This window comes from Scyliorhinus canicula, chromosome 6 (genome assembly GCF_902713615.1).
Source record: "Scyliorhinus canicula chromosome 6, sScyCan1.1, whole genome shotgun sequence".
Lineage (NCBI taxonomy): Eukaryota > Metazoa > Chordata > Chondrichthyes > Carcharhiniformes > Scyliorhinidae > Scyliorhinus > Scyliorhinus canicula.
Genome location: NC_052151.1, coordinates 94,384,843 through 94,396,855, shown reverse-complemented (window position 1 = coordinate 94,396,855; position 12,013 = coordinate 94,384,843). Strand labels below are relative to the sequence as shown.

Sequence of the window (12,013 nt, the reverse complement as noted above, 5' to 3'; positions counted from 1 at the left end):
TTGATCCTGCCCTGTAGTGTATACTGAGACATTGGGCTGGATTTCCATCTTTGTGCCAGGAGTAGGGAGATTTCCTGATGTTGTGGTCCCGCCTCCTACCCAGCCGTTCCTGATGGTGCTAATGTCATCGGGGAGGGGGAGGCAGGGACAGCCTTGAGTCGACCTCGAGACGGAGGCGGGCCAATGCCAATCGTGATCAAATACAGTTTAAAGGAAGGCCTTCCTCCATTTCCTGAGATATCAGCCTAGTTCTGGAGATCAGTGTGAGGTCCCTATAAACCTCACCCTTCTAACCCATAGCTCCTACCCCTTCACACCCTATGCCTCCTATCCTCCCTTGCCTCTACCCATCCTGTCATCATATATCCATGCACACCCCATGCCTCTTGCCCCCTTACCTTCATACCCTGATGCCACTTTACTCTATATCCTCATTAATCCCATGTCTCCTTTATGCTTGCCTCAACCCCTCCATGCTTCCTGATACCTACCGCTCTTTCAACTCATTCACCCAGTAGCTACTAAAACAGAACTCATGAGCCCTGTAATAAGCTTATATACTTGTCAAAATAAAGAGGCATTATTTGAATAGCCATTTCAAAGACCATTTTCCTCTGAGAAGCTCATAAATATGTCAAGATGACCAAGCTCACATTCCCCTTGATAGCTCTGTAAGTAAACCCCACAGAACAGAATCTGTTCATGGTTGAAAATCAGCCAAGCATTCATAACGACATTCGACTGAACAACTGTGTTAACCAACCCACTTAATCAGAATCCATTAGAGCCTTTGAAAACAGCCATGAACGCAGCCATCTGTCAAATTCATTAGCACTTTATCCAGTGAATAATATATTCTAATGTGTTGGATGATTTTCCCACTCTGGTGATCTTTCCCTTGTCAGAACTGACAACCTGGTAGTCATATTATTTAATCACCACATACATTTTAAAATCAAAACCTGATCATCGCTCACTGTAGTAAAAAGAGGCATAACATACGATGCAGCATTTCATAATGATGTGAGATAGGGAACATCTTTTGCACTTTCCATATGATTTTCTCTAAACCCTGGTTCAGCTCTGGTCCACAACACATTCATCCTGGTGTGGTTTATGTGGCCAACCAAAACCTACCCCCCTCCATCAAAATTGTTTAAGTTCAGAAATGCCCATTTCTGCCATGGTTCGACAATGTCAGTACAGCCCTGAGCAAGCTCCTGATTGGCCTCATCCAACGATGAGGAAAATTGTCAGTGCCCCGAATAGAGGCCGGAATCCTGGATTTGGGTCTCACCGACCATTTTTAAAGTCTGATGACAACATACAACTCATGTCAGATTGGGAAAACCAGCAGGCAAGATATAAATGAAAGAAGTGTGGCGGCAATTTTAACTGGTTTCAGTATAAGAACTCAGGATGTGAGTAACAATTAAGTGTAAACAGAATTTTTTCCGTATTCAATATTCTAACATAGTAGATTGATGCTACGATGCTAATATTATATCCATATTTTCTACACATTTAGTCTAGTGTGCAAGCTGAACACAAGAACCACTGTACTAGCAGCTACGAATCCAAAAGGCCAGTATGATCCTGATGAATCTATTACTGTAAATACGGCCCTTGCTAGCCCACTCCTGAGCAGATTTGATCTAGTATTGGTACTCCTGGATACCAAAAATGAAGAATGGGACAAAGTCATAGCTTCTTTCATTCTGGAAAACAAAGGTCTGCATTTAAGATCAAACATATCAATTATTCTTCCTTTTTTATGATTTATTTAATATGCTTTCAATGACATTTTAATAGTTTTAATAAATATTTGCAGGTTGCATAAAATAGTTTTATATTAGTTATAGAGCAATATATCTCTATTGATATAGGGTAAAGTGCCATCAGGGTATGGAGGATTCTTTAAAACAGAGATGAGGAGGAATTTCTTCAGCCAGAGGGTGGTGAATCTGTGGAACTCTTTGCCGCAGAATGTTGTGGAGTCCAATTCACTGAGTGTCAATGTGGTGAATCACAGTGTAATTCACACTGTTATTACATATAATGTACTATGTCTGTGTAAGCTCGGCACACGAGCAGTTGCACGGCTCTGCCCCTAGGGGGCGATGTACTGGGAGTGTACGGGAGTTTGTACTGGGCTCCACCCTTGGCTCCGCCCATGGCTCCTCCCACCAACTGGTTGTATAAAGCTTGGCAGTCTGAGCCTGCCTGCCAGTTCATCACGTCGCAGGCAGGGTTCGTTGTGAGATTATTAAAACCACTGTTCACTTCCAACCATGTGTCTTGTGAATTGATGGTCACATCAGTCTTTAAGACAGAGATAGATAAGTTCTTGATTAATAAGGGGATCAGAGGTTATGGGGATAAGGCAGGAGAATGGGGACGAGAAAATATCAGCCATGATTGAATGGCGGAGCAGAATTGATGGGTCAAGTGGCCTAATTCTGCTCCTCTGTCTTATGGTCTTATGTTGTATTTTCTTAAAATTATTTAGCCTGCCCAAGGATCTCTGAAAAATTGTGGAGCATGGAGAAAATGAAAATCTACTTCTGTCTCATCAAAACTTTGCAACCTAAAATTTCTGACGAAGCAGATAAAATCCTTGTGAAGTATTATCAAGTACAACGTCAAAGTGGGTTCCGAAATGCAGCAAGAACCACCATACGCATGCTCGAGAGCTTGGTCCGTTTAGCTGAAGGTAAGATTCTTTGGATTTTCAGTTTTTGTGGATATACACACAACTTTTCAGAATAGTTTTGAAATACATATTAATATAAATACAGCACATGGGGAAACTGACAGTAATCAGCCACACTTTGAAACGCTTGTGAGGTGCAGTCATTCCTCTGCATGAAAAGATGTTTGTAATCACTGGAAAAGACATAACTTTTTATGGTATTCTTGAAAACTGCTGAGTGCATAGCTTCACCATGAAACCCTGGTTATATCATAGAATCATCGTAGAATTTACAGTGCAGAAGGAGGCCATTCAGCCCATCAGGTCTGCACCGGCCCTTGAAAGAGCACCCTACTCAAGCCCGTACCTCCACCCTATCCCCGTAACGCAGTCGCCCCACCTAATATTCTGGAATACTAAGGGCAATTTAGCATGGCCAATCCACCTAACCTGCACATCTTTGGACTGGGGAGGAAACCAGAGCACCCGGAGGAAACCCACGCAGATGCGGGGAGAACGTGCTGACTCCGCACAGACAGTGACCCAAGTCAGGAATTGAACCTGGGACGCTGGAGCTGTGAAGAAACAGTGCGAACCACTGTGCTACCCATATAATGTAGATTAACAAGATCGTAGTTAAAACAAAGTTCATACAGCAACCTTTCTCCTCCCAGTGTGAAAGTTGAGGCAGTGTTTAATTCTATAAAATGCCGATAGGTCATTTGTTTGTTAAAGTTACCATTGGCTTGTAGTAAAGATACAATTATTGAATTGAGGCTTTAGCTCCTTGAATATTGTTTCTAATAATATCTTCTTTGGACATTATAGTTTGAAAAGATCACTGTTTAACAGACCATTGAAACTTCCTTGTGCAACTGCTCCTTCTGCCAGGTTCTGCTGTGACATGGTGACATGGTGCCATCTCCCCATTTAGCTGTCAAGAGCAAGGCTCTGTTGGGTCCCAATTGCATTTGCAAAATATTAATTTTATTTCTCAGTCACTCTCTGCAAAAGTGCCACACTTCCCATCTTACGCTGACTGCTGGGATATATAATAACTGCTGAGAGAATTTGGCCTGTACCACATTTTCCTGTGGAGCACAACATTTATTGGGGTTACAGGTCAATAAGTGCTGCAAAAGGAGACGTTTTGATGACCAAGAAGTGGGCTAATTGTTCACAATGCAACAAGATCCTTTTGGTTCTGTATTCTTGGAGATACTCCAAAGGAATGATGTTTGTTTCTGACGTGGTCACAGTGGATGAGGTAGTGAATGAGTTATTCCATAACGGGACATTTAAAGGCTACAGACCAAATGCTGGAACACTGGAGTAGAATAGTTGTTTGATGGCAATCAGACACGATGGGCCAAGGGGCCTCTTTCTGTGCTGTAAAACTCAATGGCTCTATATGAAGCTCGCACAAATCCTCAGCTGGACAATTTGTTTGGCTCTTTTGCTAGTACAAATCCTGATCATGATATTATTATTTAATGGTAGCACTTTTATCACGGAGATAAAAGGTCATAATCCATGCCCCATTCCAGAACTTCAATATATTGTTAGGCGAAGACTGCACTGTTAGATGTGGGGCAGGATTCTCTGATCCTGAGGCTAAGTCGATGGTGTCAACAAGCCCCTAGGTGCAGCGATCCTGAACCCTACAGGAGGCCAGCACCGCACTAGAGGGCCAGGCCTTGGCAGAGGCTCCCCGGAGTCAGACACCCCCCCCTCCCAACAGACCGCCTCCCTGCAGGATTGATGCCGAGGTCCTGCCGGGTAAGACCAGATGTGAACGCCGCCGGCGTGACTCGGGGGTTTTTTGGGTGGACACTCGGCCCCGGTGAGTGGAGAATCGTCAGACCAGCATCGTGCAATTCGTGCCCGGCCCGCCGATTCTCCGACCCGGCGTGGGCTGAGAGAATCCCGCCCGTGGTCTTTGAACTGACAGCCCACGTGTTAGCCTGATACATCACAACAAAAACTTGTATTCTGTGGAATGTGGCTGACCTTCTGACTCTCCAAAGCCTCTCCACAAATTGTAGTTTTGAGATTCAAATGGCTGGTTCAGCCGAGGTTCCTGTTAAAGGTCAACCCCCCTCACTCCCAGGAAATTGATAGTGAAGGATTTGGTGATGAAGGGAAGTTATTGAGATTGAGTTCTCTCATGTTGGAGTTGGTCATTGGAGGTCCTTGTGAGCGTTGAATGTACTTGCCGCTTGCCAGCCCAAGCCTGGATTTTGTCATAGGTCAGGCATGGCCTGTTTCACTTATCTGATGATTTACTTCACCATTATCGATGTAATGCATGAATCGCTGGCCACTGAAGCTGCCAGTGCTTCCACGAGGCCTGTTCAGAAAGCAACACTGAAAGAAGTAAGGTTATATAAAACTACCCTCACCTGTTCCGTATATTGCTGCTAAATTCCAGACAGCGGTCTCATATTTAGATTACATTGTTATCCGAGTCCTTTGCTGACAAGGCAGCAGTAATTTCACTCTTGGGTTACGTCCAAAGTGAGACTTATAATTGGTAAGAACTTATAGTTCTGAGAAATATTTCGCTACAAAATGGAGAAAAGTAAACATAAACAAATCTGAGATGGCACACAACTGAGATAAACTCCCTCAAATATGCTCATTATTTGTACATTTGATGAATTCTTAAAGGAGCGTTGAGGATAATTTGCATGGGTTCTCATTGTTGTGAAAGGCTCTATTTAAATAGGTCAAGCTGTTAATAATTTACATTTCAGTATAGCAAAACCGGCTGGAAGCTGCCAGGTTCCATCAAAAGATAATGACATTCTTTCAGGCTTTTTATATTTTTAATTCAAACAATAATGAGGGACGAGTCCTCTGTGCATTCAGATGCAGTTGAAATGTAAATTACAAACAGGTTTCTGAATTAATTACAGGTAGTAGGTGGAGAAAACCTCCCTCCACTGCATTTACAAATCAGAATTGCTTGCTGGTACATTTTAAGTGATGCAAGCTCAATTAGGTTGCACATATGTTATGGTCTGTTTTCTACCTCTTCGCTTTATTGCAAAAAAACCTATTTTTCAGCTCACTCGAGGCTGATGTTCAGAGATACAGTAACTGTTGAAGATGCCATCACGGTGATCTCTGTAATGGAGTCATCCATGCAGGTAGGCTTGTTACAAAGAATTAAAAACATCTTTCTGTAGAAAGGGGCATTAAAAAAAATGGTCACCTCGTGTACAGGATCCAATGTCGAAATTGGACACAATTGAAATTTGCAAACCAAATTAATTCCAGTGAAATAATATCAATAGAGAATTTCCTTTTGCATCTACTCTTTGTAATTTATAATTGATTTAAATTTTAATGAGATGTATGGAATGCTGGGTTCAGACCAAACTAATTGTTTTGATACACTGCAAGCTAGTGGGGGAGATTGAGTTAAACGGTGCGGTTTGTTCGCACCATAATGAGACAGGACAGATTTGAAGTGTCGCCTGTCCTTGTACAGTTTATATCAGCCAGTTTAGCCATGATCTGATTCAATGGTGGAGTAGGCGCGAAAGGATGAATTGCCTACTTCTAATACCTATGTACCTAATACAAGTTCATTTTGTTAAACGTTCTGATGCTTCTCATTTCCAGGGAGGTGCTCTACTTGGTGGTGTGAATGCATTGCACACTTCCTTTCCAGAAAACCCGAAAGAGCAATACAAAATGCAATGTGAGCTGCTGCTGGAAAGATTGGGTCTAAATGATATTCTCCATCAAGAGCTGCAGAGACTGGACAGGTGAAATGTCGGCCTCGGCCCACAGGAGGCTGAGAAGCATTACAAAGAGTTACTTTTATTTGTTTAGTTGATTTGATATTTAGTTATCTATTTAAAAATAAGAAAAGCTAACCAGTATCCCTTTAATAAACTTTGTCAGTGGATAAATTAACTATTAATCTATTGGGATCAACGGCTTTATCAGTGACCTAGTCGATAACAAAACATGATAAAAATGTTTCCAAAATTGAACTTGCTTTGGAACCCAAGAAATAAGTATCCAGATCTTGAATTTGCTTTACTTTTTTTTACACTTTGGTCCCTTCATAGAGTTAGACATAGAGGAGGGCAATTTTCAGCCCATGTTAGCCATCAGCGAAAAGGCAACGGGAGTGCAAAATGCAGCAAGTATCGAGAAACGCAATTGCGTTTACAAATTTCCCAGGTCCCTCACTGGTGTCCTAACAAGAATATTGCCAAGGAACGTTGAGAACAGCATCTTATTAACTAAGGGATTGTCCTAGAGTTGCAACTGGAAAGTGGATGGGAGTAGGTTGTTGCACGTTTTACTATGGGCGTAAAACGCGTTTATTGGGGTGTATTAACTTCCAAGTGCTTAACACCACTAGGCTCTGTCGTATGTATTTATTCAGCTTTAGGAGTCGCCAGTTGCCGTATAGACAACGTCACTAGTATTCCAAGGTCAAGTTCAAAGTAATAAAGACGATACACCAATTAGTAAGGTCCAAACGATAATATTTATTATACAGTAATAATAAATATTCATGCACACACTAAGAGACTAAGCTATGACTAAACTAAAGTAATCAGAATACTTATCTAACAAGAACAGGCAAGGTCAGGGAGCGAGGCCTTCGTCCTGGTCTTGGGCTGCAACCTTCAGCAAGCGTTCTGGTCACTGGGGGTTCTAGCGGGCTTAGTTCGCGTAGCGAGCGTCGTACTGGCACTTACGGTTCGGCGGCTGGTGCTCAACGGCTGGAGTCAGTGGATCTTCAAAGTCGTGGTCAGAGCCGGAGCACGGAAAAACAGACCGGACAACACGAGGTCCCTATCTTTTATAGGGGTTCCATTGTCCTTCCCTCTTCTTGGGCGGGCTCTACCTATTGGATCAATTTCTTATCGATACTGGATTAATTCCCCAATGCGAGGGGGTCTCCGTGATGGGGGGGGCGTTTCCTATGCCCTTTTGTTTGGAGGTTTCTGGTGCCTCGATGTCTGGGCCTTGATTAAAATGTGTCCATTCAGAATCAAATGTATCTATTGTGTGGGTGTTCAGGTCTGATTGCCTCATTAGCATGCAAAGCGTTTTGCCATTTGCACCTAGCTAAGGTCTTCTCACCTGAGCCCAAACTGGTTTCTGCTGCTGCAGAATGCAAAATGCTCTTTGCAGACTGCTGTTCTGGCTAAACTGTCTGTTTCCCAGCAGTCTTAGCGCTTGACCTATTTTTGTAGCTCAGCATCCATTTTAGGTGGCTACAAGGTGAAGATGCCAGGCTGCATAGGCTGAGGGGAGGAGGAGACCTCTGACAAGTGGTGGTTTCTAGTCTCGTGAGGACTGAAGGCCCTCACACAGGGGGGGGGGGGACGAGTGCAGTCAGAATCAACCCCCACACTCGGGCTGCACTTGCAAACTGGGGGCATGAGATGTCTGCAAGTTCAAGACCACTAGTTCTGAAGGCCAGGCTGTCGGGGATAAGTGTATGGGTGGCTGACTGTTCCAAGTTAGAAGGCTGCTTTAATCAGCAGCCCATGAGAAGTCGGGGAACAAAGGTGCCCTCGAAGGATGAAGTTGACTGAAAATCACAGTCTTCATATGCGTCAAGTGTGCGTTGCCTGACAAGGGAAAGCTAGTTGCGACATGTATTGAGGGTTCTCCCTTTTGTCTGCTGCTTCCACCTTGCCCTCTGCACATGTGCAGTCCTGCTCCTCGCCAGCCAGCTCAAGAGCTCTGTCCTGAAAGGATGTTGGGGTTTTCATTTCGGACATGATTCCCGCAGGCTGTGCTCGCTCATACCAGTTGTGCTCGAGTTTGGCCTGCAATGAGACAGTTGGGGAGAGTCCAGATGGGAGTCCTGCCAGGTTAGATGGTGATGAGGTCTGGCAAGCGGAAGAGGTGAGTGGGATCATGGAGGAGCAGATTATCTACTGGGGTGCGGGATGGAAACCATGGCACTCAGTATTGAGGCCACAGCCTCCCAAGCGCAGTTTTGTGACGTTGCTTGCTGGATGTCTGGCCGATCTTGGGTAGAGGATGTCACGCATCTGCTCGACACAATCCAGAGGTTTGGTGACGGCTCCCAATGTGAAATGTGGTGCTGACTTCCTGGCAGCCATCACCCTCCAACCTGGACATGGTACAAGTGCTGGGGAGGCATTTTAAAGGAATCTCCCACTTCAGAGATTAAATTTTCCCAGGGCCAGCGAATCAGCAGCAAGCTGTGAATCATGTGGGGAAAATAATAGCTGTTAACAAGGCTGAATATACGGTGAGTGTTCCCATTGACATCGGCAGGATCCTCCCCCGCCCAGTTTGGTGCCGGGACCGACACTTTGTAAAAATGTGGGAAAATTCTGCTCAGAATTTTTAAAGACAAAAACATGAAACTGAGTCTAGCAATGCACCAGCTTCTGCTCACCACAGAATGCCCTGAGTAAGTTGACTCTGACACTTTGATGAGGCCTGCAGCATTGACACCTGAGGATTCAGGTGTTGTATTCAATTGCAATAGTGCAGTTACACTGTGCTGCTTTTAACTGGTCAAAGTTCAGTTAGGTAAAACTGAGGGGGGGGAGGAGAAAGTTACCAAATATACTCTCTGTACTTCGGAATTTGAAGGATAATTTTAATCTTCAGTGGTAGAGTTAAACAACCGGCAGTAGATCGACCGCCTGTTACATTCCTCGCCTGAGTTTCCATAACATTCACCGGTGACTGGTGTACTTCTCAATTCTCCCAGCCTCTGAAAATTCCAATTAACCCTTTGGTGTTATTATGGACATTGCATCAACTATTTATACTAAAACTAGTTTTGTACCTGTTATATCGCCTGAGTAGTTTTTTTTTTAAATAGAGGCTTTACATTACATTTAATCGGCGGGGGGGGGGGGGGGGGGGGGGGGGGGGGGGCGGTCAGGAAGGAATGTCCTTGTTCTTGATTAGGTATTAATATGTGAATGCAGTTATAATTTTATTACATCTGTGAATGTATTTTATGACACACTAATGTTTTCTTTAAGGGTTCTCAATGAAAAAGGCCATGAGCTACCTCCTGTGTGTACAAACTCAAGTGACAAATCCAATCAGTTTTCTGATTCTGCTCTTTCTTCAAAAAGTGATGATGTGAAGCCCAGTGCCGTTCAAGATGTTGATCAAATTGACAATGGTCTGACCTGGTTTGTTAATTTTCAAAGTGAAAGTGATGAAATGCAGCCAAAAGGAGGTGAAGTTGGACAGAACAAATCCATCACAAATGTGGTGCCTTCAGAGAATTCTAATCAAAGCCTTTTTCCTGAATTAAATGCCAATCCACCACCGATAAGTAATACGGAGGGAATTGCACCAAATGTAAACACATCTAGCAGGAGTTTACGATCTGAAAGCTCTTGTGGTCCAGTTCATTTGAATCCTGCTGGTCCAGATATCGAGGATTCTGAAATTGATAAAACCACTTGCAAGAACTACTTAAAAAGACCAGCAAAGACTGGGATTTGTGCTTCTTCAAACACATCTAGTTCTGCTATAACAGTGCGGGTGTCAAAAAAACTTCATGCTTCCCGGGTTTCACAAAGTGTAATGTGCAAAAGTGACAAAACCTTTGGCACCAGTCACCAAACCAAGTTAAGTGAAACTACTGCACTTTCTAATGTGGCTAACTCTTGTTCAGATGTCATCTGTACCCTAAATAGTGGCAGTTCAAACCAACGCCTTCCATGTGGCCTGCAGGCTGCAGCAAATAAGTCAATTAATCTATTTGCGCCAGAGAATGCCGTGGAGGAAAGTGACACTGCTCCTCCTGATTCAGAAACTAATGTGAATTCTCACCATCTACTGACCAAACTGAAAAGTTTTGCATTCCAACCAAAGCAGAAGTTAAGACATTCAGTTGCAGGTAATTCTGCTTCTGACTCTTTGATGCTGCATTCTGACACTACTGAAGGTGGAGAATTAAATACCAAATCGATGTATGCTCCTGAACAGCCAACACGAGCCAGAACTCCTGGGAAGAAACTCCAAACAGTACAGGCCTGTACCCCTAAAAGTAGATTCCCACAGAAAATGAAAAGCAAAGGGCCACCTGCTGTAGACTGCAGTGGAACGGAACTTTCCTTCGAATTATGTAACACTTTGAATACCACACACGAGGTTCAAAAATTAACAGTGCCTGAATCAAAATACTCACATTCTGCAGAGCCCAAAACAGACCAACAAACTAGCCAAGGTTCAGCTGTGACAAGCCAGATGAAAGTGGCCTCCAGCACATTGGCAAAACTTGCTAGTTTCTCTTTTAGTCCACCTGAGGGGAAAACTGAAAAGAACACAACTGAAAATGTAACTGTTGTGGCACGAAATCCAGATACTGACTCTGCAGCATCATCTAGAAAAAGGAAGACGTTCGGATTTCCATCAGCTGGTACTATGACCAGCGTTATGAGCAAGTACCTCTTCTCCACTGATGAGTTGGAAGATGATTGTATTCTGGATTTTGACTGGGATGAAGATGCAAGGAAAAAACCTAGAGCATAATTGATGTCTATCAGCAGTGCACCCCAACAGTTTTCTTTTAAATATATGCCTTTTCTTTCCACCTTTGTGATTTAACCCATCTGAGTGAAATCCAATGTTTGGAGAAATTATTGTTAAACATTCTGGACCTAACTATGGTGACGTGGATACATTTTATAAATATACCCTCCTGACTGAAAATTTTGTTTATGCATATACATAATTGCTTTGTGCTCCCAATGTACAAATTCAAAGTTACAGCACATATTGTAACATTTCTAAATGTCAAAAAAGATGCAAAGGAAATGAACTGAATTGATTCAACCCATCTGAAATTTACTGATAGCAGTTGAATATTAGATTACTGCGAGACAACGGTTGCAAATACAATGTTACAAGCAAGCTAATTTTGAAAACTTTTATTTTCCCAATATCAGTCAGTCGCATTCAGTGAATTATAAGTCATTATGTAACTGCATTTTTTTGCTGAAAAATTATACCTGAAATAAACATCTTTTTGCCGTTTGGTGATGGGAAAGAAATCCATTTTTTGATTTTATTTATTATTGCCACGTATTAGTATACAGTGAAAAGTATTGTTTCATGCATGCTGTACAAACAATGCATACCGTACATAGGGAAGGAAGGGGAGACTTCAGAATATAATGTTACAGTTATAATGAAGTTTTAGAAGCATAGAACAAGAGTAAAAGATAGAATTAAAGGTATGCCGGGCACAGCTTGCAAGAAGTCGCCTCCCTCCGGCGCCATCTTTCTTCTTAGTCAAATATTCTATTAAAAGGACACTTAATTCTTGGATGA

General features: G+C 42.9%; 1 protein-coding gene across 5 annotated transcripts in view; it reads left to right on the top strand.

Moving 5' to 3' along the window:
* Positions 1-11,729, top strand: part of mcm9 (minichromosome maintenance 9 homologous recombination repair factor) — an 86,768-nt gene extending 75,039 nt beyond the window's left edge. For all 5 annotated transcript variants that reach the window (XM_038799683.1, XM_038799685.1, XM_038799682.1 and 2 more), the window contains 5 exons: positions 1,529-1,731; positions 2,510-2,713; positions 5,762-5,844; positions 6,323-6,468; positions 9,706-11,729. In XM_038799683.1, coding sequence (XP_038655611.1) covers positions 1,529-1,731; positions 2,510-2,713; positions 5,762-5,844; positions 6,323-6,468; positions 9,706-11,212 — 2,143 coding nt within the window. In that variant the 3' untranslated portion in view covers positions 11,213-11,729. The remainder of the gene's footprint in view (positions 1-1,528; positions 1,732-2,509; positions 2,714-5,761; positions 5,845-6,322; positions 6,469-9,705) is intronic.
* The last annotated feature ends 284 nt before the right edge of the window (positions 11,730-12,013 follow it).